Raw genomic sequence first — 26951 nt, 5'->3', positions numbered from 1 at the left:
GTCTTTTTAGAGTTTTGATTGCTTTTAAATGGAACATTTTACCAATAGTGGGGTCACCACAAATAGTGCTTTGGGTGCTATGAATCTTTAAAAAAAAACATATTAATCAGATTGTCTTTTGAGTGTCAAACTGAGATTATTCTTATTATTCAAGGAAATAATATTCAAGGAGAAGAAAGCTTCATTAGCTTCAGCAAATGATTTCTTTGAACAGCTAGTATGGATTTGCTGTAAGGTGATGAGGGGGTGCATGAGTCCAAATAGAATTTTTAGGTAAAGTAGTATGCTCTCTTTCACTGGTCTGATGGAAGCATCACATTCATTTCTATATACATGTTTTAAGAGAAATATTTCCAAATCAGAATTGGATCATCTTAGACATTTATTGGTGTCTCCTCAGCATCAATTCCTTTCTTCCCAAAGTAATACTTTTTATTTCTTAGCCATGTGGTTTAGGTGAGATTTAACCTACTTTCTAATTTAGACAAAAACCCTTATTTATTCAAGCTAATGATTATGTCCTACCCCTTTGTTAACAAGTCCTAAAAATTCATACATATTCTGAGTCCAGGCTAGAAGGCTCCATTTTGGAACTTCTTCTTCAGGTATATAAACACTGTCATTCACCTTGGGAAAATGGGAAAATCCTTGAAACTGTTATATAACCATCTTGGGACCATATGTGTAGAACTTTTATGAAAATGGATCCTACACCAAAGGCAGAGCTAAGAACTGGAGATGAAGAAATTTGCGTCCTTGATTACTTTGCTTGAACACTAAAGGAAGCTTACTCTTAGTTCTTTCATGTGAGGCTACAAATTTTTTTTGGCATTTCGTGAATTTTCTGTGATCAGAAGAATAATTGATTACCAGAATAAGTATGCTAAGAAGTAGGTGGGGTTAGATATGAGTCCTAGTTTGTGTTCATGTAACAATGCCTACTTTTTAAAAATGTATGAAGCTCCACTTTCAGATCTGTAAAGTGGGATTAATAATTAATTACAATTAGTTATTATAAATTATAAATACAGTTTTAATAAATATAAAATTTTTATATTTATATTATATATTATTTAAAGATAAATTATAATTATATAAAATAATTATAATTAATTAATAACCTGCTTTATAGAGTTGTGAGGCCCTCGGAAACATTTTTAAATGAAAACTGAGATAGATTTGTGAAACAACTTTAGAGACTATAAATGTCATGCAAAAAAGTACTGTGGTCAGACCAGTAACAGAGCAGAAAACCTTATCACAACTATAGAAGGAATTGGAGTATTTAGTTCAGAGAAGAGGAAAATAAAGCTATGGTAACATTTTTCACCTATTTGAAGGACAGTCATAAAATGAGGCTTTTTTCTATTTAACTCTGGGGGGACAGGTTAGAAGTAGGTAAAATAATTTTAGCTCAGCACAGTATAAAGCCAGCAAATCACAAGTTACATAGCAAAAAGGATAGCATTTTTAATCTAGGATTGTGAAGAATGGATTGAGTGGAAGATTGAAGAATGTATGCATTGCAAATATAATTTCTACTGTCATTTTCTTTTTGGTTTGGGATTTCAGTTTCTATTTTTGTATCATTATAGGTACATGGCAATTTCCAACTCCACAGACTTATACCTAGTTACTAATATTCTAGAAATTGGCCATTCTTAGTTACTGAAAATGCTCTTCCATTTTTATTTATTTTTATTTTATTTATTTATTTTAGATTTTTTATTTTATTTATTTGACAGAGAGATAGAAAGAGCCAGAGAACACAAGTAGAGGCAATGGCAGAGGAAGATATAGAAGTAGGCTTCCCGCCGAGCAGGTTGCCCAACATGGGGCTTGATCCCAGGACCCCGTGATCATGACCTGAGCTAAAGGCAGATGCCTAACTGACTGAGACACCCAGGTGCCCTGAAAACGCTCTTTTAGCAATAATTACTGTAATACTCCCTTTAATCTATTTATATTGCCATTTTCTAAACATATAACTTAAGTATATACCTGGGTATACCTGCCTCTCAAACTGGTTCTGAGTATGAAATTAAAATACACATCACTATTTTGTTAACTTTAAATTCCAGAATCTTGCATTGTAAGTATCATTAACGAGTTTTATTGACCCAGCTGAAATTCACTCACTTACTTAGCATGGTATCTGGAACATAATATGTGGTAGTGTTGCACAGATGGCTGCTGCCATTTTGATATGTTATTATTACTATTATTATCCCTATGATTGCAACCATCTTAACCACCTCTGTCATTTTAACACCTAGCAGAGTGCTATGAATAATAAACAGTGAGTGAATGGATGTTTATTGTGATTATGTAACACTGTAGTTTCCAAAATGCATAAAGGTGCCCTGAGATGCTACAGTGAACTCACAAGGATGCTACAGGATATTTTAAATATTAGAGGGGAACACACAGATACTTGGGATCTTTTGAAAACCAGGTTAACTACTAGGTTGGGAGTACTGGTTTGTCTTACATTCCTTTCTAGTACATCATACTGTAGTGAAGTTGGGTTTCGGGGTTGCTGTGATAAAAAACAAGTACTATGCAAATATCCATGTGGAACAAGAAGTGAGAACGTCATTGTCTGATCTTATGCCAAGATGTAAGGAGCTGTGCAATTCCTGCTATGTACAAAATTACATGAATGAATTGGGGTTAGAGATAAGTAATATCTGAGTCAGATAAAATGAGTAAGTAATTTGGGTTAGAGATAAAATTCAAGTATTTGTATTTCAATTTTTGTATATCATCTTTTCAAATGGCTACTATGTCATGACCTTACGAGTTAGTAAATGAAACAATTAGATATTTCCACTGTGACAAAAATTATTGAGGTAGCAAGGGAGCTGTGAATTGAGAAACTTGGGAAGCTTTCACCTAGGGTAAACCCACCATACAGGTGCTCTGAGGAAAACAAATATAAGCTACAGTACCTACGCTTAGTCGATTTTCTTTTACTGGGGAAACAAATTCACTCATTTATTGAAGATGAACTATGTATCTATACTCTGTGCCGGATACTATATTAGAGTTCTAGTCATAAAGAATATGAACTGTAGTAAATATAATCCCTGATTCCAAAGAGATCTCATTGATAAGATAGACAAGTAAAGCAGTTATTACAGTTATAAGGGTTTATCTTTTTAAAAGATTTTATTCATTTACTCATGACAGACACAGAGAGAGAGAGAGGCAGAGACACAGGCAGAGGGAGAAGCAGGCTCCATGCAGGGAGCCTGATGTGGGACTAGATCCCAGAACTCCAGGATCACGCCCTGGGCCGAAGGCGCTAAACTACTGAGCCACCCAGGGATCCCTACTGTTTTAAGTTATAGAGTGCTTTGAGATAGAAATATAGGGTGTCTCTGAGCACATACAAAGGGAGCTAACTCACCACCCTAGGAGAAGATGTGGGAGGTCTAGAGCATGCCAGGGATGTACAGATGATGATACTCAAACTAAATTGTGCTTAAGGAGTACGTCTGATCATCATAGGAGGAGGCTAAGGGGAAATCACTTCAACCAGAGAAAGATGGCATATCCAGGGAACTACATATCAAATACTTGCTATGTGCATGACCGATGGTAGTTTATGCAGAGATTAGAAACATGAATGAGACTCTGCCATTGTGTTCAAGGACCATATAATATACGAGGGAATATGGCAAATGCATAAATTGCTCCAGTGTGAGGAAGAATGAGATATATGACAAAGCTCATCTGTCTGAGGCATTTGATAGGAATTATGATAGTGGTTGTCTCTGGTAGATGAAAGCAAGAGAGAACTTTCTACGGTATATAGTCACTCTTTATCTTGATCTGGGAGTGGGTGAATGGGTGGAGATATACACACACACACACACACACACACACACACATATCCCCACCCCACTCCCTGTGGGATTTTTTAAAAATTATGTTTATTTAGCATATGTACACATAAAAGAGAAATCACCCTCTGATCCCACCCAGCAGAAAACATGCACAAACCCAACGTATACATGGAGGGAAAGGGCCCCAGCCCCAAGTTAGTGGTTGGGATGGTACAATCCTGGGAGTCCCAAGCCCCAGTCAGGAGAGGGCTGGCCTGAAATAGCAGGTAGACCCCCTGTTGCCAGCCCTAAAATAAGTGTGCACCATTGCCAAAGGTCTGTTTGATGCCCTCAAAGTAGTACCACTGCCAGCCCTGCTGTTGTGTCCTCTCTTCCTCAGGGGAAGGGATGCCTCTGCCCTCCATGCACAGCTCAGTCTCTCCATTCTTGTCAAGGAAGGTCAAGGTGATGGTGGCAAAGTGCCCTTCTGGCATATATATATATATATATATATATATATATATATATATATATATATGAAAATCCATTGAGCTGTACATACACTTAAGATTTGTGCATTTCACTATGTGTAAATTTTTTTAAAGCTAAGCACAAAAATATAATGCAGTCATTATTAAAATAGTTATTTACTTAAAAAGCTGTGAGAAACATCTAAGGGGTACTTCAAAGGAAAATCATAATCTTAAATACATATATTAGAAAATAGGAAAGAATGGAAAAGAATGAGCTAACACCTAATTTACTAATACAGTTAAAAAAGAAAGAATAGGATGATCCAAAGAAAATAGAAAGAAATAATAAAGTTTCTAACAGAAATTTACAATATGTATTGAAAAGTTTCAAAATATTATCATTTTAAAAGGCATGTAATTCACAAATCTTTGACAAGATTGATGAAGAAGGATGTTTTTAATAAACATTGTCAGAGGAATGAATAAAGTGACCTAACATAAATGCAATACAAATTTTAAACATAATATAAATGACTTAGTACCAATCAGTTGTAAAGTTTAAATGAAATGAAAACTTATCAAGAAAAATATAAATTCTAGAACTGAAGCAAAAATTAGAAAGAGGAACAGTTTTATGGCTATAGAAGAAAGTATACTCTAAAAATATTCATGTATCTCTAAAAATAAATATAGATACACTTTTCCAGTAGATGATACTTAATTCATGCCCCCTGGAGTGTTGGCTGGACTTAGTTGTTCATGTCTAATGAATAAATTTTAGAAAGGGAAAAAATGTCAACTTTATACCAGAGAAACCTGGCAGATACCATGTTAACCAAATGACCAAGGTTAACACTGCCAGTGATAAATTACGTTTAAGGCCACATTCCCCTGATACAATATAATGAGAAGCATGCTTCATCTCTGTGGTATTCTTACCCCAAGTCATAACCCTAGTCTAACCATGAGAAAAAAAAGAGTTAAATCCAGATTTCTTCAAAATACCAGAAAAGTGCCCTTCAGAAGTGTCAATGTCCTTGGGTGCCTGGGTGGCTCAGTTGATTAAGCATCTGCCTTCAGCTCAGGTCATGATCTCGGGGTCCTGGGATCAAGCTCCCTGCTCAGCGGGAAGTCTTCTTCTCCTTCTTCCTTTGTGATCTCTCTCACTTTCTCTCAAATAAAGAAAGTCTTTTTCTTAAAAAAAAAAAAAAAAAAAATTTGTCCATGTCCTACCTAATAAGGAAAGACCAGTAAGGAAAGACCAAGAAACTGTCAGTAATTAGAGACTAATGAGATACGGTGTCTGATTGCAATGTTTCACCGTGAATTAATCCTAGAACAGAAAAAAGACATTAGTGGAAAACCTGATGAAATACAAATAAAATCTGTAATCTATTCGTTTTTATTGTGTGATTTCTTGTTAAATGTACCATAATGATGTAAGATGTTAATATTAGGGGAAGCTGGATGAAATGCATATGAGAACTCTTGTACTACCTTTGCAAGTTTCTGTAAATCTAAAATTATTTCAAAATAAAAAGTTTAATACATTTTTCCTAATACATATCTGGTTAAAAAGAGCAGACAGAATACTTATTTTTATCCACTCTCTTCTAAAACTCCACTGAAATAAAACTAGTGAAATAGAACCCTAAACTAGAAACTGAGAAGACTAGTATATATTGTAGAAACTCCTAAAGGCTTACTTGTTAGTGGCACTAGAAATTTCTGGAAGTGGGAATGAAGGTGAAGACTCAACTAAAAGAAAGTTTGACAGTCTATTTAATAAGCAGCTAGGCCCTCATGTATTTTTTTTTTCCACTTCTGACAGAAAACTGGAGTTAATTCTCTGGAAAAAATAAAATAAAATGTAGGGTCTCTGAACCAGGGATCACCAAAGTAAAGTGGACATGGGGTTGAGAGGACAACAAGGTAAAAAGTTTCATGCTACTTATGGAGAACCATAGCCATTTTTCCTATCACAGCTCTCAGAATGCTGACAACCAGACAGGAAATTGGAAGATTCTTTTCTGAGGAATTTAGACAGCCCAAGATAAAAGACCTAAATATATTGGTATCAGAAATTGCCCCAAGGAAACAACCCAGCCAGATTACTCTGCTATTAAGATCACAGTCCATAAACCACAACTGCAAGCACAGAGATGTTACTCAGCATTTTAGCGCTCTCTTCTTTAAACATGAGCAAATAGTCAAGTATGAACAGATAACTTCCCATGAAAAACAGGGACTAAAACAGATTCTGTAAAGTGTGGAAAAGTAAAACAACAAGAACAACAACAACAAAAACTATTATCAAGGTTCTTAAAGGTAAGAGAAGATTTTATGTCTATGAAACAAGAGGATGCTATTTTTAAGTGAAGTAAAAGATTAAAAAACTAAAATATAGAGAAAGTTTAAAAAAATGAAGTTTTAGAAGTCTTCCAGAAACAAGGATGTAAAAATACAAAGAAACAGAAAATAGGAGTGAAAAGAGTAGAAAATTAGCCAATGAACTTAGGAGGTTCATTAGCTGAATCAGAGGATTCTTGAAAATCAGAAAATAGAATGCAAGAAATAACATTTTAGTATTATTGTTATTAAAGTAAATCTCCCTAATTGAAGGACTCATGAGTTTCTAGATTGTAAGACCTGAGTTTCTAGATAGACCTATAACTAGGTTTGTCATGAAATTTTTAAGAAATGGGGATAAAGAATATGTGTAAAATTTCTTATAGAAGGAAAAGTTTATGCAATTGAGGAGGCATCAGAATGTAATCAGACTTCTCAAAAACCTTTAAAATTGTAGAAATTTCCAAGCTAGAAATACACACTTAGCCAAACTATAAATTAAGTGTGAGGGTAGAATAAAGTAATTTTTCAGACAAAGGAAATATCAATGCTTTTATTTCCTGTGTGCCTTTTCTCAAGAATCTTCTGCAGGAGGTTCTCTTACAAAACAAGAAAGAATAATAGTATCCAGATAGCTGGAGTCACAGTTCAAGAGAGATACAGTGCATTTCCAGAAATATCCATGAGGGAGATCCAGAATAGACAGCTATGTAACAGACGTAGAGAACAACCAATCCCATTTGGAGATATGTACATGAGATATACCTCCAAGAAGATAAACATAATAGAATGTCTGGTATCTTTGAATATACTGAGAAGATATTTAGACAATTAGATAGGAATTTGGGAATCAGTTCATAATGCTATTTGCTCAGGCCAATATAATGTGGCTGCAATAACAGGATCATTTCTGACCCATGTCCTTAGAGAAATGGATCAAGAGACAATCGATAATATTATGTGGGTGCTTATATAACAAGAGAAAAAAACTTCACAAATTTTATTGAATAAATTCAAAATATAACTATTTTAATTAACTAATTAATTAATTATTTTAGAGAGAGAGCATGGGGAGGGGCAGAGTGAGAGAATTTTAAGCATATTCCCTGCAAAGCACAGAGCCTGGCTCGGGGTTCGATCTCAGGACCCTGAGATCATGACCTGAGCCGAAACCAAGGGTCAGACAATTAACCAACTGAGCCACCCAGGTGCCCCGATAATATTTTTTAATAATATTCATCTAGTGACAATAGAATTCTCTCTGGAGAGGATAGCATTTTGCTTCATTGTGGTTCAAAGTTATATACCCTATCATGAAAAATGGTTGCAAAGTTCATTAATGTTGATATGTTAAGAGATTCTATGTATTTCATCTTTAAAAATGCGTGAATTAGATACTATCAAATATTGATATCAGTCAATGAGCATATTATTTTAATTGAGCAACATTTATAGAATTGGGTTATTCAATTTTATATTTTACTATCATTACAGTGTAGATTAATTATTTCCAATTGAAAGTTAGTTGAAAGTTTCTCAACTGCACAGTAAATGGATTTTGAAGTACAGACATTTTATTTGCATTTGCATCAATATCTGAAAAGTACTGATGGAACTACAGTTTGAACTCATAAATTTGTATAGAAATGGAAGTCTCACTTTTTTTAACTATAAGGCAACTTGACTCATGCTTCAAACACTCATTTTCTAAGGTACATTTTCACAACCACATGCAACATTTTTAATAATATAGAATTATTGAATATGCATACATTGTGTATAGAAAAAAAAGCACACAGTTGCCCCAGAGAACTTCTGATACTATGGTTTATAAGCCCGCAGACCAGAATTGAGTTGGTTGCTGAAATTTTTTCCATAATTTAACTGTGTTTTTAATCCTTCACTAAATTACACTGAAAAAGAACAAACAACCACAGATCATTTATTAGTTCATGATTCTATGATAACTGAAATGTATGGCAGCTTAAGAGATACTAAAACAACTATACTTTTAAGCAATAAGGAGAAATTAAAAGTCATATACAAAATGTCACATAAACTTTTAGCCCTAAATGATATTATTCATCATGATGTATTTAATTGTTACAGAATAGAAATGGATTCCAGTCATTCAGGTTTTTAAGAAATTAGTGTATAGAACTCTTTTCCTCATTTCAAAACTAGCTATATAATCATTTGTATATGACTTCCTGTATATATTTTTTATTACATATATTTTAGATAATATTTAAAATATGAGAAACATAACTGATATATTTGAACAAATCATAACATATATGCAAATGGATGTTTTTCCCTCAAAACTATTTACCATACATCAGTGTTTCTCAACTGGAGGCAATTTAGTGAGTAGATGCCAGATATGCTGCTTTTCACAGGACATCCCCCCACAGCTCCCAGGAAAGAATTGTCAATAGTGCTGAGGTTGAGAAAACTGCCTTCGAGAATACCATGTTCCAGTGATGTAGCCATTACTTAAATATTCTGGAAAATACTCTTTATAATAAATCACCTATTTGAATATACTCATTGGCGACAAATCTTTATTCTTTGTGAGGTGTATTTTATTTTAGATTAATTCTCATGTCTCGTAGGGAATTCAACAAAACAGGCAGATATTCACAGGCACTTTGTATAAATGCACTTAAAATTCACTAATTATTTCCAACTAATTCAGAATTTGGTCTGGTTACAAATTAGATGGCGTAAACTTTACTTTTGTAGTATATTCAAAGAATTTATTTGTTGGCAAGTATTTTAAGGATGGATTTCACAACCTCGACTGTCAACTGACTCCCAGCTGGAGAGGAAAATTGAATTAAGAGAAGCTTTTTATGAAAATGGTTATCAGCTCAAAAAGGAAAGAGGATTGAGCAGATAATAAACTCTCAGCCCCTCAAAAGCCAATGGAAGAACAGATTACTAATTCTTCATGTTTTTTTCTGCATATACCCTTTTTATTTAAATTGATGTTTTGCTTTCAACCAAACAAGTCAAATTTACTGATTTGACCCTTGCTAGTTAAACATTCTGATTGATATTTAATGTGCTGTGGATTTTTCTTTAACATTTAGATAATCCAGGTCTACAGTTCTTATCTGCAGTTCTAAAATTTCAAAAACCCTGAAAACTAAGGATTTTATACCTCAGCTGTTGACAAAACCTGACCTGAACCGATATGAAGCTTTTTATACTTTTAATTTACCCACATAGTATGAATGTTCAGACTCTCTACTACAGAACTATTAATATGTTGTATTTCAGGGGGCTTAGTAATATTTTACGCCTTTCCAAAATATGAAAATTTTCAAATTTCAAATTAGTGTGAAACCAGTAAGAAATATAATAGTAGATTATTTTATTTTAAATAATTTAATTTGTTCTCATTTTTGTCTTTGAACATTTATCATAGGTTTTCACATCAATCTCCCCAAATAATTAGGGAAACAACTTAGTACTCTGTTTTATCAATGGAACTAAATCTTAATGTATTCAGTGACTGAAGATAAAATAGTAAGCATTTTCAAAGTTACCACCATATAGGGATTTGCAGATTTGTGGCTTCAATTTATTTTAGGAAAGGAATTTTCTATTTTAGGAAAAGAATCCAAAAAATTATGAGCATAGCCATATTAAAGTAGGAAGAGGAGATATGATCAGGCAAATGATAAAAGATGATATGTATGTTGCTAATATTTCTATGAAACATGTTGAATATCACATAATCTTTTTAAAATACAGAATCAAATAAGATGTCATTCTCCCTCAAATAAGCAAAGGCTTTAAAAACTAATAGGACTGAATATAATCAAGGATGTAAGAAAACAGCCATTTCCATGGGCTGCTTATTGAAAAAATAATGTGTGCAAAAGGTCAGAAGCCTTAACAGGACCAAAAATTATATCCTTTGGCCGAAATGATTCTACTTCTTGATTCATTGTACAGAGATACCTAACATGCACCAAAAATCTATATATGGATCCTCATCACTGCTTTATTTTATTAAAAACAACCAAAATCCACATGAGTAAGGATTGATAGAATAAATTCTTACATATCCCTGTAACAGAATGTAAATCATATTATGAAGGAATGTATATCACATTTAAATATTCAAAATATATTTTAAGTGTAAAATGTCAGTTAGAAAATAGTATGTACAGTTTGAGCCTCACTCTTTATACCCGAGTGTGAAGATGTGTGTGTTTATGTTGTTTTTTCATAATTTTCTATATTTTCAAATTTTCAACAGTAAGTATATTCACAGTAGGAAATTCTTAATATTATTATTTTGTATTTCCTGGGTTATACACACATATCTAAAATTAATTGGGAAAAACTGAACAAAAACCAGCATACACTACAAAATGAAGAGTCCTCAAGAATAATAAAATGAAACAAATACTCCTGCAAAATTTCAAGGCATTTTCCCAACTGATGGCCTGTGAAAGAAGGATGCTACCTATATAGATAAGTACAAGTTAAAGAAGTTTACTTTGTGGCATTCGTCCACTCCATGATACATTATTTTAGCATTATTTTACTTTCTGAAAAGTGTTCTACTTCTTTTTCAGAATTTTAGCCTTTTTTCTCATCTGAATTTCTGAAATCTCCAAGTACTTGATTGCAATTTCAGCAAAATAGGAAGTACCACTTTTCTCCCCAGATTCTCATTTCAAATATTAGCACAGAGGGTGGAATTTTTACCTCTTATTCATGTGTCCAGCTCTCAACAACTTAACCTGGCAGAAGGACCAAACTAGCTGTAAATCTTCACCCAGACCACACTTGATTACTGTATGATGGGAAAATTAAACGTGAATAAAACAGCTAGAGCATTAGGGTGTTCTTGGAAGAATAAACACAAGTTGGAAGTCTTATGTGGATAGTGCAAAGTACAGGAAGGCAATCAATCATGTAAACATCAAATGAAAGGTTGGTAAGGAAGCCATTGGAGTCTGTCAGTCGCTCCCTGCAATAAATGGCTTATTCCATTTCTTTTCCCTTTCAGTTTAGAAAAATGAATCCTGTGGAATCTCTAACATCCTAAAAGATTTTGTAAATTCTTATTACTGTTTAAAGATACACTTTCAACGGAATGAGTATAACCCATTGCAGAGAAACTTTAGTTTATATGAAACGGACACAAACATGTCATAGTGCGTACCTCGCTGACTGTTTTTCCTCCTCCCACAAACAGGAAACTGTTAAGGCAGCAATAATAGAAGAGCAGAAGCGAAGTGAAAAGGCTGTGGAAGAGGCAGTGAAGAGAACAAGAGACGAATTGATAGAGTATGTAAAAGAACAGAAAAGAGTAAGTATCCCCTGAAGGGTTTTAATTTGTGCTTCCATAAGCTGAAACATTGGCTTTCATACAATAACATGACATTTTAAAATATTTAAAATGTCCTTTGTCATCTAATTTAAGAATCTCTGAGATTCTTTTTCTGATATAATTATATATTCTGATAGTTACATCTTTAAACATAAATTCCATCTGTCAACAAAAGCAGCACGAATAACTTCTTGTTAGACTCTTAGAAATGACCTCTAGCATTTCCAACTTAAATTACCTCATGAAGAAAGTAGACAGTTTTAGAAATTTAGATTTTTTGCCATAAGTTTGTTAATTTCTTACACTGTTTGTTGAAATTTGCATACACCCTTTAGGCCTTCTGACTGTGTTAACACCACTGTGGTTCTAGTAGACTTCAGTACAGTTACCAAGTTAAGGTTCTTCTGTCATTGTTCCATTTTGGAAACATAATTCAGAATATGCTTCAAAGAATTCAGACTACATATTGAAGCTTTACAAAATAAATGTCACTTTGGTACAATGTGTGACTTATTGTAAAGGTGTGAGTGGCTGAAGATCATAGGTCAAACTTAATTTGTAGTCCTTTCAACAAATCTTTAGTTTCAAGTAACAGCTAAGATAAGAAACACATAAGATGTCTAATGTAATCTCTGTAATAAACGTATTCTAATATAGCACATAATAAGTAATATAAATTTTCTTATATACAGTGTTTTGTGTTTTATTTATATGCTTGGTACAACATGTCATATATTATAGAAGTAATATATTTAAGGATTATATAATATATTAGGTATAAATATATACACATATAGCATTTACCATGTGTGATATATAATATAACATATTAATAAAAATATAAATAAAGCATAAAACTGTGTATATGAGGAAATTTGACGTGATTTCTAAACTTAATTGGTGGTCAAAATGGCAAAATAAATAGAAAATGTAAGATTATCTTTCAGTTGACAGTTAAGTAGAAGGCTAGGAGTTCAGTAAAAGCACATGACAGCAGCTTAATCCCACTCTTAATTTGAAGTCAAATTTGTAATGATACAGAGAAAATTCTCACCCCTCCATAGCTGACATTAGGTTTCAACAAAGGAGAATTTGTCAGTACAATAATTACCCATTCACAGAAGCATTTTGTGTGGGGTTAAATTTTTGTGCATGTTATCCAGGTGTTTTTAAAAGCAGTTTCACCGAAATAAATTCCTGATATGTGCCTAACCTTCTGAAGAGAAAACTTTGAGCCAAAAATAGTCAACTGGCTTTTCAGAAAGTGATATATTCTCAGAAAACTGCTATTTCCATATGTATCCCCAAAATGCTTATTTTCAATAGTCTGATTTAAAAGTAGTCATGCAGCAAAGGAATTATAGATGCTTTCCACATATGTACAGCAACTGCAGTAGTGAAAGAACATAGACTTCAAATAAATTCAAGATGTCTTACGGGTGTATCCATTTTTACCAAGTTTTCTTAATATATGACCAATTCTTACTTGAGCCCTAAATCTGAACACGAGATTATAGAACAAAGCAAGCCTTTCATAACATTTTAGATTAGTATTTTTAATTAAAATGGAAAAGTTTTTTCTTAAAAAATTCAAAATTCTTTACTTTCCCATCAAAATGAGTCATGCGGCTGCCATAACAAATGTTTAAAATGAGAGCAAGAAATACCCTTCTAGGATTTATCTGGTTCCTTTGTGAGCAAATTAAACCTTGAAGAGAACTGACAATGAACTCCACCAATTTAATCTGTGTGTTCTCACAAATCCTATTAAAGAATTAGTATTCATTTGTATTAGGCCAAAGTTCTCACATGTAGAAACATTTATTAAATAACAACAACAAAATCATGATAACATTTGGTTCTATTTGCAGAAGTTCCACTTCTTTATGCTTATTCTTGTATATGGTAAGGAGAATAAATTTAATATCGACCTTACAGAATAGTTACTAATAATAAATGTATGATAAAATAGGACAGCTAAAATAAGGACTCAATGATATGTGCTATGACTTTTATCATTTTCACTGCACTATTGGCGGGGGCGGGGGGGAAGCAGAAACTCCTAGTAGCGTTATTTTTTGCTAATGAAAAATGTGCTTTTCAGATTAATATTTGACATTCTCCTTCTGAAGTTTATAGTGTGATTCTACAAGTTTATTCCAGAAGATTAGAACTGATTTAATCAGTATACTAGTAGGAAGTTTATTACTTCCACTTAGAGGTTTGGGAGTTATTTTTATATCACATAGTGGAATACTTTCAATATTTGAATGTTTCCATCTCTTCAAACAGAAAAGCCATAAAAAAGGAAAACAGAGAAAATATCTGAAATGGAGCACCAACTAATTACTAGACCTCTTTTTTATAGAACTTTTAAAAAATTTAGATTCTCTATATTCTTCTTCTTTCCAAAACTGGATTTTAGTATTTCAAGTTAATTTGTATGAATATCTTTGGGCTTGGAAATTTTTCACAAAAAATAAGATATCTCATAGCTTATAAAGTCATAGTTAGAAGAAACAAAAGTTTTTTAGCAAATTCATAATCTTCTTGTCTCTTTCCAAAAGACTAAATTAGGGCAACTCATCTCTACTTCTTCCTTTGTAAGATGGATTTCTATTTGCATCAGAGAAGAACAGTTTTCCAGAACAAGAATTTTCCTTTCTCCTCTCCAGCTTTTTTTAACTAGAGAGTCAACTTGAGATTTTCAGCGTTAGACACCTCAAAAGCCCTATAGACCTTGGTTCCAACTGGGCTTATATTCCAGTCTGTGAAGTAATCTTCCCCTTTTGAAGTGTTCAGAAATCTTTGAAGGAAGAAGTCTAATGTTGTGTTAGTTCCTGTCTTTATATGTCTATTGTCCTAAACAATTTTTCCTTTGACATCATCTTACCCTTACCAAGTTCACTAAAAGGCTGAAATGAAGACTCTTTTCCTTACATCTTCCCCTTTAGTCTTTTACTTTTAAAAGATAGGGAAACAGAATGAAAAATCCAAATGTTTAACTTTGCAAATAACTTATAACTTGCTCTACAGTATAAGATGCATTAGAATCATAGATCCCCATAAAGGATGACATTGCCTTTTCTGTGTGTCTGCAGTCAAGTTTTTAATCAATTGTCCAGTCCTTTTAAGTATTAAAATTATATGAAGAATTAGAATTAAAATTACACAAGAATTAGAATTTTACTGAGAAAATATTTTGCTTTTAAATGCCATTTACCAGTTATCCTTAAATCAAAAGAGATACTACCAAATTTTATAAGTACTACTTATCCATCTAATCTAAACATCTTCAATAAGACAAAGGGGCTATCTATACATGTACTAATTAAGTGAATTATAATTTACACTGAAATTCCATACTAAATTATTTACTAAGTTGGATACATAGTACTTATATTGTTAGTCCAAGTCATAATAATAACCAAAAATTTAAGATGGAATCAAAATATCCAAACGAAGAGAGCTTTTTAAATGATCAACCAGAAAGATAATTCAAATTAACAATGGATTTGTTCGTGATAAAAATGACCTCCTTTTAAGTATTCTAAGTAATAGAGTTTTTTAATCCTCTGTAAAATCTATATTGTTAAGCCTAGAAAAAGATTGTTATTATGTTGAATTCACAGTTAACATGGAATTGAAAAACTAGTGTTTTGTAGCCTCAACTATAATAAATTTTCCATTAGTTTATAAAAATTGTCTTTTTTTAAAGATATATTTATTTATTTTAAATGACTATTTTTTAAAAAAACATTTTATTTATTTATTCATGAGAGACACACAGAGAGAGAGAGGCAGAGACAGAGGCAGAGGGAGAAACAAGCTCCATGCAGGGAGCCCGATGAGGGACTCGATCCCAGGACCACAGGTTCACAACCGGAGCCAAAGGCAGATAGATGCTCAACTGCTGAGCCATCCAGATGTCCCTTATTTATTTGTTTATTTATTTATTTGAGAGAGAGAGAGAGCACATGTGAGCGGCAGGTGGTGGGTGGGTGGTGATGGTGTGATGGAGAGAGTGAGAGAATTTCTAGCATGCACCCTACTGAGCATGGGGCTCCATCTTAGGATCCTGAGATTGTGACCTGAGCTGAAATCAAGAGTCTGATAGTTAAACAACTGAGCCATCCAGATTCCCCTAAAATTGTCCAATTTTTTAATAAATTTAGAAAACTTCACTATAATTTATACAACAGTAAAGAAAAGGTAAATAGGAAAATCTGAAAAGATTTTAAAATAAATTTATCCGTGAGTCAGCTACATATCTTTAAGTAAGTATAGTGATTTGCATTAGGAAGGCCATAACTGTATTTCATTAAAATTTACATTTTGGTCCACACTCTATTGAATCATGATAAATTCTACATAAGAGATTGCAAACAATAGCCCATGGGTCAAATCTGGTTTGCTACTTGTTTTTGTAAATAAAATTTTATTGAAACACACAGCCATACCCATTCATTATGTATCATTTTTAGCTGGTTTCATGTTGCAACAGCTGGGTGTATCAGGACCATATAATGTAAAATATTTACCACCTGACACTTTATAGAGAAACGCTTATCAACTTATATTCTAGGCCATCAAAACCATTTTGTGGAGAAAATTTTTTCCTTTCAGACCTTTAAAATATTTATTTTTTCATTATGCCTCATTATAACTAGACAATTGAAATTCCATAGGTGCCATTCTGGAAAAGATTTTTCTCTTGATATTAATTACCAGATAAGGTATTATTATAATATATTCCATCTTGTGATTAGTGGCATAAACTGTATTTTAAGCTAAGGGAGATTATAGAAAAATGAGATAGGAAAGACCACATCCCTTGACACTTCCCTAGAGAGGAAGAATTTGTGGTTTATAATGACCTATGGCCCTTGGATTAGAATGGAGTGTTCCAACCCATCCCACAAGTTAAGACTGTTACACATGAGCTTGCTATGAGGGAGGAAGTGTGAATAACATTCAGCAAGCAACAACTACTCACAGCCAAGCAGTGATTCCTAAAAAATAAAATCTTGTCCAAATGTAATAAAAGATTATTTTTTTTTCCTCTTAAGAACCAGAATTATGGCCTGTGTTTTCTAAATCACCTCCAGGAAAATAATCTTCACTTTAGAGGATCCTTTTAATTTAGATCTTTAGTGAAGACTAAGAAGCAATTATCTTCACTTCAGAGTTTCTGTGGTCAAGGCATTGTCAGAATTTCTTAATTTTAAAAGGACTTTTTTAGTCCAGTTTTGCTACATATTCTTGAGTATTTGCATCTCAAACTAATTATTAAAAGGTGGTATTTGGCCAAAATGAACTCTCTGATCAATTCAACAGTCACTTGAATTAAACATGATTTCAAGACAGTTATTTAATATCTTACAGTGCCTTACTTTTCTCCTCTTAATATTATGGAAGTTGTACTGTCTGATCTCTAATATCTCTTATGGTTCTAAAGTCTATAAACACTATGCATAACATTTTCCTTGACAACTGATAAATCATTTGAGGGGTTTTGAATCCATGGCATAAAATTAGTTGCATCATACTAGTTCTTTTATACATTATTTATGCATTAGTGTGGAAAATTACACTTTCTGACATTCCCCAGCCTTCTGCCTCATTTTCATTCTAATTAATTGGCCTAATTAATTTCTACTCATTCTGGGGCAGGCTGCATATTGCCTATGCAAGAAGCATCTGCCCTTCTAACTTTTGATTTGGGTTTCATATAAGAAGATACTTTTATCTGACCAAGGCATATTAAAATGAATATATCCTCTCATGTGCTTGTTGTCCTTTCATTCTTACCTCATTTTTTGATGCCAAAGGAATTAAACCTACTCTACACCACCTGTATTTCAAGTTAACCCATAAAAAACTTATCTTCCAAATTTATAAAATTTCACCCTAAATTTATCTTCTCTCTAAATTTAAAGAATAGAAAACTTAGTTCAGAAGGGATTAGTGAAACCAGTGAGGTGAATGGGTTTTAAAAGGTTTTATAGTTTATATGGGTGTGGTCTAAAATTTTTACTTTTTTTAATCTTAAAATCTTTGAAAACCTGTTTCATACAGTATACCTTAAAATAAAATTTATTGCCATCCTTCACTTTATATTTTAATAAAATTTCTTGATCCTCTTCCTTATTTTGCCATAGTCAGTTACATAAGAATTACCGTGAAAAAATTTGCTGACATATGAACAATCATGATTTCTGGTGAGGCATATCACTATGGATCATTTCCATTTCAGTAATTGAAAAGATATTATAGATACAGCTTAATGCTTTCCACAAAGCCCATTGTATCTGTTTCAGGAAATAACATTATGTTCCAACATAGAATTAAAATGACAATTTAGGCATGTACATAAGAACTGATTAGGTACAGCAGTTAATGCACTCTTCTTTAACTGTTTTGGGAATAGCATTTTTTTTTAAAGAAAAAATTGCTTTTTTTTAAGATTGTATTTATTTATTATGGGAGACATATAGAGAGAGGCAGAGACATAGGCAGAGGGAGAAGCAGGCTCCCTGCAGGGAGCCCCATGTGGGACTGATCCCAGGACCCCGGGATCATGACCTGAGCCAAAGGCAGATGCTCAACCACTGAGCCACTCAGATGCCCAAAGAAAAAACTTCTTAATCAAAATACAGTAAGTGTAAATACTTGTGTTGGGATCATTTAGTACTTAAAAATGTTTATCTCTGATTTTGTATAGTAATTTAAAGTATTCATTTAAGAATTTCCAATCACTTCTCGAATTATTACAATGACAATTGGTTTTATTCTTCAGGGAAAGGTTTTAACTTTTTCTTAAATACTAAGATGACTTTTCTCCAGCTCTATACTAACATTCTTAAAATTTAATTGATGATAAGAATTGGTTCAAATTAAGGACAAATCAACAAAGCCAAAGTGTCAATTTTAAGGTATATTATGGCAATTAAGAATTGACACACTTCATAGATATACTATCATTGAAGGCCTGTCAGTTAGATATCACTTTTGAGATGGGCCAAACCAAGGGAAGCTTTTACTCAGAACAGCTAAATATCTCATCATATAAATGGTGAGCAGCGGTCAAGAAGGAGAACCAGAGGTCAGACCCAGAGGAAGCAGTAGCTACCATAGGCCTCAAAATTGAGATGATGATAACAATGATACTGAAAGCTAATACTTAGATAACATTTACTATATTCCAGGCACTAGTCTAAGGATTGTGTGTATGTGTGTCTGTGTGTGTGTGTCTGTGTGTGTCTGTGTTCATTACTCACAAGAATATTATTAGCCACCAAATCATAAAACTAGAAAGTGATAGTCTGGCTCTGAAATCTGAGCTATTAACCAGCAGTCTCCCTCTGTGGGCAAGATGCAGCAATAAAGACTAGGGACAAAAGTTTGTGAAAATGTCGAAATGAAAATTTCAGGTTAAAAGCTAAGAACAAGAGTATAATAGAGACCCATGTTTCTCTTTTGTTAGCTGTATGGCAGATAGCTGTGGAGGGCCAAGAGCAACATGCTCTTTAAAAGGCTAAGTCTTGTTTTAGAAGGGAAGTGTAAGACATATTAAGTAATTACATAAAGACAAAATAATAGCTTGAAGCAATAGTAAACACCATAACACATGGCAGTGCTTGAATAAAGGTCAAAAGCATTATGCTGACATAATTGCAATAGAAATCCAGAAGATCATTTAAGACTAGGGTGATCAGGTAGGTTTTTTTGTTTATTTCGGTTGGTTGGAAACCAAAATATGGACTAGGCTATGTAGAAAAAAGAGGAGAAAAGTTTAAAAGATCTGAGATTGTTCAACTGAAGAAACAGTTTCTGTGGAAATTCAATAATATAGAAGCCTAGAAAACATTATCTTAATATGATCTTACTGTTAAAGAAATACCTACAAATGTTCAATGTAAGTGAAATCTGGGCTGTTGAAGTGAAATGTTCTGTATCAGAAAACAATATAAAACAACAACCATTTATTGAGTGCTAAGTTTGTCCAAAATACTATGGTAGCTGCTTTATTTACACTAGTTTACATAATCTTCAAAACAACCCTAAAATGATATCTGCAGTTTATGGACAGTTTATGAGAATCATTGATATTTGATAACTGCCCAAGATCAGTAAAAGAGAGTCAAGATTTTAACTTGGTTCTATCTGACTGCATACCACTTAGGGAGATTCCCCAGTAACTCCTTAATTCTGGTTAGATAATTTGCTTTATATGTTGTTTTTCAGATGGCATTTTAGAATTGTCAGTTTCTCCATTAGCAGGCTTTTAATACACCTTTCTACTTGTACAGGCCCCATTTAGATCAGTTAGGTAAATCAGCTCCATCCAGACAAATTAGGAGGAAAAGTAGAAAAACATGGAGAGTGTGTACTTACACACACCTCAGTTGGGCAGTTGCTTGCAGTTATGTGTTGCATACAATTTATAAATTAAGTAGATATGTTTTTTAAGATTTTATTGATTTATTCATGAGAGACACAAAGAGAGAGAAAGAGAGAGATAGGCAGAGACACAGGCAGAGGGAGAAGCAGGCTCCATGCAGGGAGCCTCACGTGGGACTCGATCGTGGGTCTCCAGGATCACGCCCTGGGCTGAAGGCGGCGCTAAACGACTGAGCCACCCAGGCTGCCCAAGTAGATTTTTAAAGTAGATTTTTCAAAGTAGATTTTTCACCTACTATGAACTTTTGAGCACCCTAGCAAAGACTATTGGTTTAGATTATTTTAAATATTATTTCATTCCTACAGGGTTTTAAGGTTTTAATTTATACAAAGAACAGGCCTGACATTATCTAATTATCATGACCATATTAGGGGCTGGTAAAAGATTGACAAAGTGTTAAAATGAGGTTTCTCTAAAATGCATACCATAAACAGGGCTATGAAGTTAAAACCACCACCAGCTTATGTAGTAGCAATGATAAGGTAACGATAACTTTGTGTTTTTGTTTTTGTTTTTTTAACCAGTCTAATTCTACTATTCTAGGTAGTATTAGCTCTATCTTTTGTCAGATTAACACTGTATTTAAAACTAAAACACTTTGCCTATTCTCTTTGGTTCTCACAAAAGTCCTGATGGGTATATTCTTGGAATTAGTACACATTTCTACTCATATACAGGCTAATGCCAGACTTCCTTAAAATTATACTTCCTCTAGGAATTAAAAATGAAACAAAAGTAACATGTCAGAGTTTTTTCAATCCTTTGAAATAGATCCAAATATGCAAGTCATTATTGCAAATAAGTTTTTTATGTAGCAAATTAAGAAAACTGAGTAATGATCCCAACATAATCTTTTTGAAAAACAATTTTGTTAAATTTTGACATAGTGTTGGCATGGATAATATTGTTTAAACTTAATTTTATTCTATTTCAGCATGGAGCTAAGCAGTATAATCCTAGCATTTATTTGTCTGACACTTCATAATGGCTCTCAAGTTTTAATTCTATCTTGGTCAGTAGAGAGAAGAAATATCTGTCATTTACAAGAAAGATACAAGAATTGAACAATAACAATTCAAGTTTTGCACTTATAAGAGCTTTTGTAAAACATTTATTAAAATAATAACTTTGTGTAAACAATAGGACTATAGAAATTATATCTGTAGGATAATGTAGGCTTACTACCTAATGGGTTAATGTTCTTTGTGTTGTCTTGCATATTTATGACTATCTGTTGCTTTCCTTTCTTTGACTTATTTTTCAAATGTATAAATAGTTAAGAGATGAGTTATTTTTCACGTGCTGCTTTTTAACTGAAACCTCTAAAATGACTGTTTTTTCATTTCCTTTCTTTATGAAAATCTCAGTAGGAAGGAGATGGTCTTATTACTAAAAGACACTGGGTAGTTTTTACATTTTAAACTACTTGATTTATTATATAGTTGTTTTCCATCATATGTATCTCCTCAGCCATCAGTTCTTTCCTTTGAAAAAAAAGCAAAAATAACAATTTGGTTTGTAACTAATAGTGCCTTGGAAACAGCATGAAAAAATCATTTTCTAAGAGATGTGGTATTTTTCTTCTCATATGAAAACAGAGAAAACCTCCTTGACATTCTGTTCATTGCTGATTCATATGCACTGACATGACCTCTCTGTGCTCCTGTCTTGCTTTGGAAGCCTTGTGCTCACTCTTTAAAGGAAGTCCAATTATTTAATACATGTGCACTCGAGTCTATAACAGGTAGGAAACAGATATATCATTTATTATCATCATATTATTTTTGAATGAAATCCATTAGATTATGGGTGAATTACATGTCTGACTTAGTCTTTGACCAACTTATCTCACAATTTTTCTTATTTTTAAAAATAGGAATATTAAATTTTACTTTTCTTTCTGTGGGATTGATGTACCAATGTATAACTCTTCTTCTTGTTTCTCTTTTTAAAGATATTTATTATCCTATATTCTTTTTCTGGTTATTTTTCATTCATTCTTCTCATCTTTGATTGGTTCAGCTAAGATTCCATGCATGAGATTCCATAACCCTTAGTTTCATACATTAAACTGCAACATTCATATGAGTTTACCCTCTAAGAGCTAATTTTTATCATAGCGTCCCTTTAGCAGAGAATTTGAGATTAACCTAATTAAGATTCTATAAATATATGAAGGGTTGTTGGTCTATTTGAAAACTATATATTTTTAAAATTCAGACTAAATTCCTAATTTTAAGCAACAGAGGTTGACTCTGATTAAGCAGAAAAGGAGTTTATTTTATTAAGAGATTATTGGGATGGGAGAAACAGGCTTTGAATCTCAGCTTCCAAAAGCAAAGCCCAGAACCCTGACATAGAACTGGCATAGTGAGGAAATCCTATCGCTGCTGCTTCCCTGCCAAACGTGCCCTCCGCGTGCGCTCCCCAACCCCCAGAAACTCATTGCTTTCCCTTCTCCACTTACACCACTGCATCTCACAACGTCTGGTTTTTGGTCCCAAAAAGCCAAAGTCCCTGCCTTTACCTTCACCAGTAAAGAAGGTCCCATATGGAGTTTCATTCATCACATTGCTCATTTCTTGTTGAAATCTCATTGGGGTAAACCTGATTGGTAGACCTTTAATAACATGCCTATATACTGGGTACAAACAGAAGCTAAGAAAATACTCTTTGTGCATTCTACCTCACAGTGACCCAAGTTATAAGCATAGACTATCTCCTGATATGTTAAGGGTTTTCACAAAATACCAAAACAACAAAATACAGCAACATATACTATTCTACATTGCTTGGCTATTCACCATCAATTTATACCCTTTGTCAGTACTTAAACCCAACCTTTAAAATATACCCTTCTTTCATACTTAGCCACATTAACAGTAACATCAAGTAAAATAATAACAGAATACTGTAGCTATCCCTTATAAAAACAAAATGTGTTCTTAAAGGGAATGGCCTAAAGTCTCTTGCAGCAACTAACCACAAGGCAAGTATAGCTGAATATGAGTGATCTGATCATGTAACATCTGCTGTTTCTTTCTCAAGTCTCATTCCATATATGTCACATCATTTAATATAGCTTCCTACTGAGCACAACTGATTTAATAGTTCAGTGAATCAGCTAAACCAAGTTCATTTAGGGCAGATCAGGTCACATTTATTTTTTTCCACAGTCCAATATACAGACTGTGATAGGCACTCAGTAATAAACTAAATGCTCCCTTTCAAAGGAACAAGTTTCCTGCCAGATGGCTTTGCTTGAAAACCTTAGAGATCTCTGCTGGTATTCCTTGATCAGAACTTGTCACAGGCTTCATCTAGAATTCTGATAAAATAATAATCATTCTAAATCCATTGAATCTGTTGGTCACAAAGGCCAAGTATATGCTCTGTAGCCCAGATTAACTAGGAAGTCTCCCTTTTCCTTTTGTCCTCAATCAAAGCTAGAGGTTTTCAGGTCACTTCAAAAATAGATCAAAGCAAGATTCCCAATGAGATATATATTATTTTCAAAAAGACCCACATACCACTGTGCCTCTTTCTTAATGGCAGGAGGTCCAAGGTACAGTTAGTTATCTAACTTTGCAGAGGTTATCCTGATATGCTCAAGATCACTGGGCCCTCAGAAACTTTACTGAGATGATGCTCTTGTATTTTCATATGATGTATCTCCCACCTTACTGAACTTATACTGAACTTATAGCTATGTTTTATGTATCTGTACAAAGGATCTTGAATGTTTACTTCCTGCTTTCGGGTCCTGGAGACATAATGTTGTCATTGTCGTTGTCCCATGTCTTGGTGAGACAGTAATTGTCTTTGTGAAATATACTGTGGTTCAGAACCAAGTAATTTGTATAGCCCTAAGATGAAATGATTTATTGCTCTATGAAAACAGCTCTTACAGGTGTTCTCTCTCTATTGGGAAAGAAGGAAAAAATCATGTGCAGATGAATAGTCATATACCTGGTGCTGAGTGCTAGTAAAGAATGCACATCTGCAGTAGTAGCTGCATATGAAACCACTATCTGATTAAGCCTCAGTAATCTCCTCTCCTTCTCTAGTACCAGCTATATACGCTCTGTGTTTAAGGTCCTAGTAGGTTGGATGTGAGGCAGATTCAGGTTAAAATTCCATTTATCATTTGATTCCCACAATCATCCTTTGTGACCAGTAGTCAGAGTGGTATTCTGGGTCCCCCATTCTTTAGAGTTAGTTCAGAAATATTCTACAACAGTACCCCAAAGACCTGGTATTTCCATTTCTTCAATGCAGTTACCTTGAAGGGAGAGGCCAAGCTGAAAGTTTACAGTTTACATCTGTCCTGTCATTACAATGCATGTCTTCAGGAACTTGCACTCTCTTCTCCACTCAAAAAGTCTACGAAGTGACTTAGGACTAGAAATTGGAAAAGACATTAAAAATTTTTGTTGTAGAGGCTGGAGTCCAGCCTCTCTTCATTAAACCCAGATATCTTATAATTTATTAAGTTGGAATTTGGATGCCTGTTTTATGGGTCATTTGATCAAGTAACCAAAGTGGTCAGTTTAGACCAGAGCATTCTGATTACAACTCAACTCTCCTAGCAAATGCAATAACCTTTTCCTCCTACTTCTTGCATTATAAGTGTTTCTGCCTGATGTCAGCCACCTTAGCATCCCATTATCTACATTGAAGGCAGTGTTACCTATGAGCACTCCTGGTCTATAAAAGGTAGTCAGTGTTGTTCACTGATGCTGGCTTTTCCCTCCCTGGGACACTAAGGGATAGCTCTTGGCTGTGATTTTTGCTTTGAACCGAGAATTTGGAATTACGAACATCTCATTATCTCTTTATAAGCTGTGCTGTGGAATTAAAAGCACATCATTTGTCTTCATTACTCTTTATATTGTTGTTCCATGTTAGTAGCCACTGGATCTTCTGAAGTCTTGCTTTCATTGGTCACTTCATTTCAAGTGACCATAGTTAATAATGTGTTGCTTTGGTACTGCAGGCTGCCAGATTTTACTTTTTTTTTTCTTTCTTTCAGAAACCATCTGGGATTTTAGAGCCATCAGCCCTTAGAGAGCCAGAACTAACCATAGATCTTTCTGATTTTCCTGAGGCTAAATTGCCTTCAGCCACTTCTTAGTTGCAATTTAGTATTAACCAGAGCTTTTCTTTTAAGCAGCAGAAGTTGGCTAGTTAAGAGTTAAAAAGCTTATTAAAAGGAAATTGAGTATCTGACCAAATTGTTGAGAGCTGGAGAATCAGGATCAAGGTTAAGCTTCTAGAAACAATGCTTAAACTATACCACAAAACTTGCTTAGAGATAAATCCCCCTTTGCTGGGACATTCTCATCAAGAACTAGAAGAGCCCGTTGCCAATACAACCATTTCAGTAGCCAAGAGTTGAATGTATCTCATCTTTATGAGCAAAATGGATGTTACACAGAGCTTCCTTCCTCTCATTTTGCTGAATCAAAGTCCATCCACTTGACTCTGATTAGCAGAGCCTTCGGAGTAGAGCAGAATAGATAACTATGTTTTCTGGGTTTCACCTAGGGGAGTCATACCTCATAAGGCTAGAAATTCATCAAACACAGGAAGGGTATCAAAAATCAGGGAACATTACAAATGGCCACTACATATTTTGGGAATTTTTTCCAAGTTGCTATAGTTACTGTAGAAATATTTTTCCAGCCTTTTAGTCTCATAGCTAATTCTAAATCTGATCCTTTGAAGTCAAACTACATGGGTTTCATTCTTACTAAAACAGTACTTTAGCAGTCGCCAGGTTCATCAGACATCTTGTAGAAAATTTGCCACTTGGCCACCACAATTTCAGACTTTCTCAAATAATCTGACGTTTTTACAGTTAAGCCCAAATGATGTGATACTGTTCAGAGGATATGAAGTATTTTGGATAGATAAGGTTTTCTTATGCTAAAAATAGATAGTTTTAGAAGGTATATATAGATTTGTTTTTAAGATTTAATAAGTAAGTGGTTGTTCTTGAGTAACCAACAATTTTATCTTTCATAATTTAGGGACATCTTACATACATTAGTCATAGCACTTATTTTCATAGAGTGATAGCCACAAAGATTCCTAAAATAAAAAGGACTTGATTAACTTGTCTTTTTACTGAATTCACCTAGATTAAGTTTCAGTTGTGTCTGGTGTCCTCAAAAACATCTTTGTTCTCAGTATTTACATCATCCTCATATTGGTGGATCTCTTTCTTCTACAGCCTCTCCATTTTCTTGCTTTCAGATCTGACCTCTGCTATTTTTTCAACTCCAAATTAAAATTGAAGAAATCATAAGAAACTATATAGCAAAGTACTTTTTATCAAATTAAGTTACACATGTTCTAAGTCTGAAAAAAGAGCCTTTGATCCTTAACTACGTAGTAAGTGTATAGGTTTTGTTGTCTCTATTTTCACTGGTCCTGTTTACTTCTATCTTTCTTTAAGATTCTGGGCTATCAAAGAT

At 33.6% G+C, this 26951-nt stretch overlaps 1 protein-coding gene across 7 annotated transcripts in view; it reads left to right on the top strand.

The window, feature by feature from the left end:
• CCDC91 (coiled-coil domain containing 91) overlaps positions 1–26951 on the top strand; it is a 331386-nt gene that overhangs the window by 264864 nt on the left and 39571 nt on the right. For 5 of the 7 annotated variants that reach the window (XR_013364095.1, XM_077870590.1, XM_077870587.1 and 2 more), the window contains one exon: positions 11874–11987. Coding sequence is in view for 4 of the 7 variants with exons in the window: in XM_077870590.1 (XP_077726716.1) it covers positions 11874–11987 (114 nt within the window). In the remaining 3 variants the exon portion in view is untranslated. Of the gene's footprint in view, positions 1–11873; positions 11988–22070; positions 22217–26951 lie in introns of all 7 variants that reach the window. The other 2 variants (XR_013364094.1, XR_013364092.1) reach the window with 1 other exon arrangement.

This window comes from Canis aureus, chromosome 25 (genome assembly GCF_053574225.1).
Source record: "Canis aureus isolate CA01 chromosome 25, VMU_Caureus_v.1.0, whole genome shotgun sequence".
NCBI classification, from domain to species: domain Eukaryota; kingdom Metazoa; phylum Chordata; class Mammalia; order Carnivora; family Canidae; genus Canis; species Canis aureus.
This window is presented reverse-complemented; position numbering and strand designations above follow the sequence as displayed.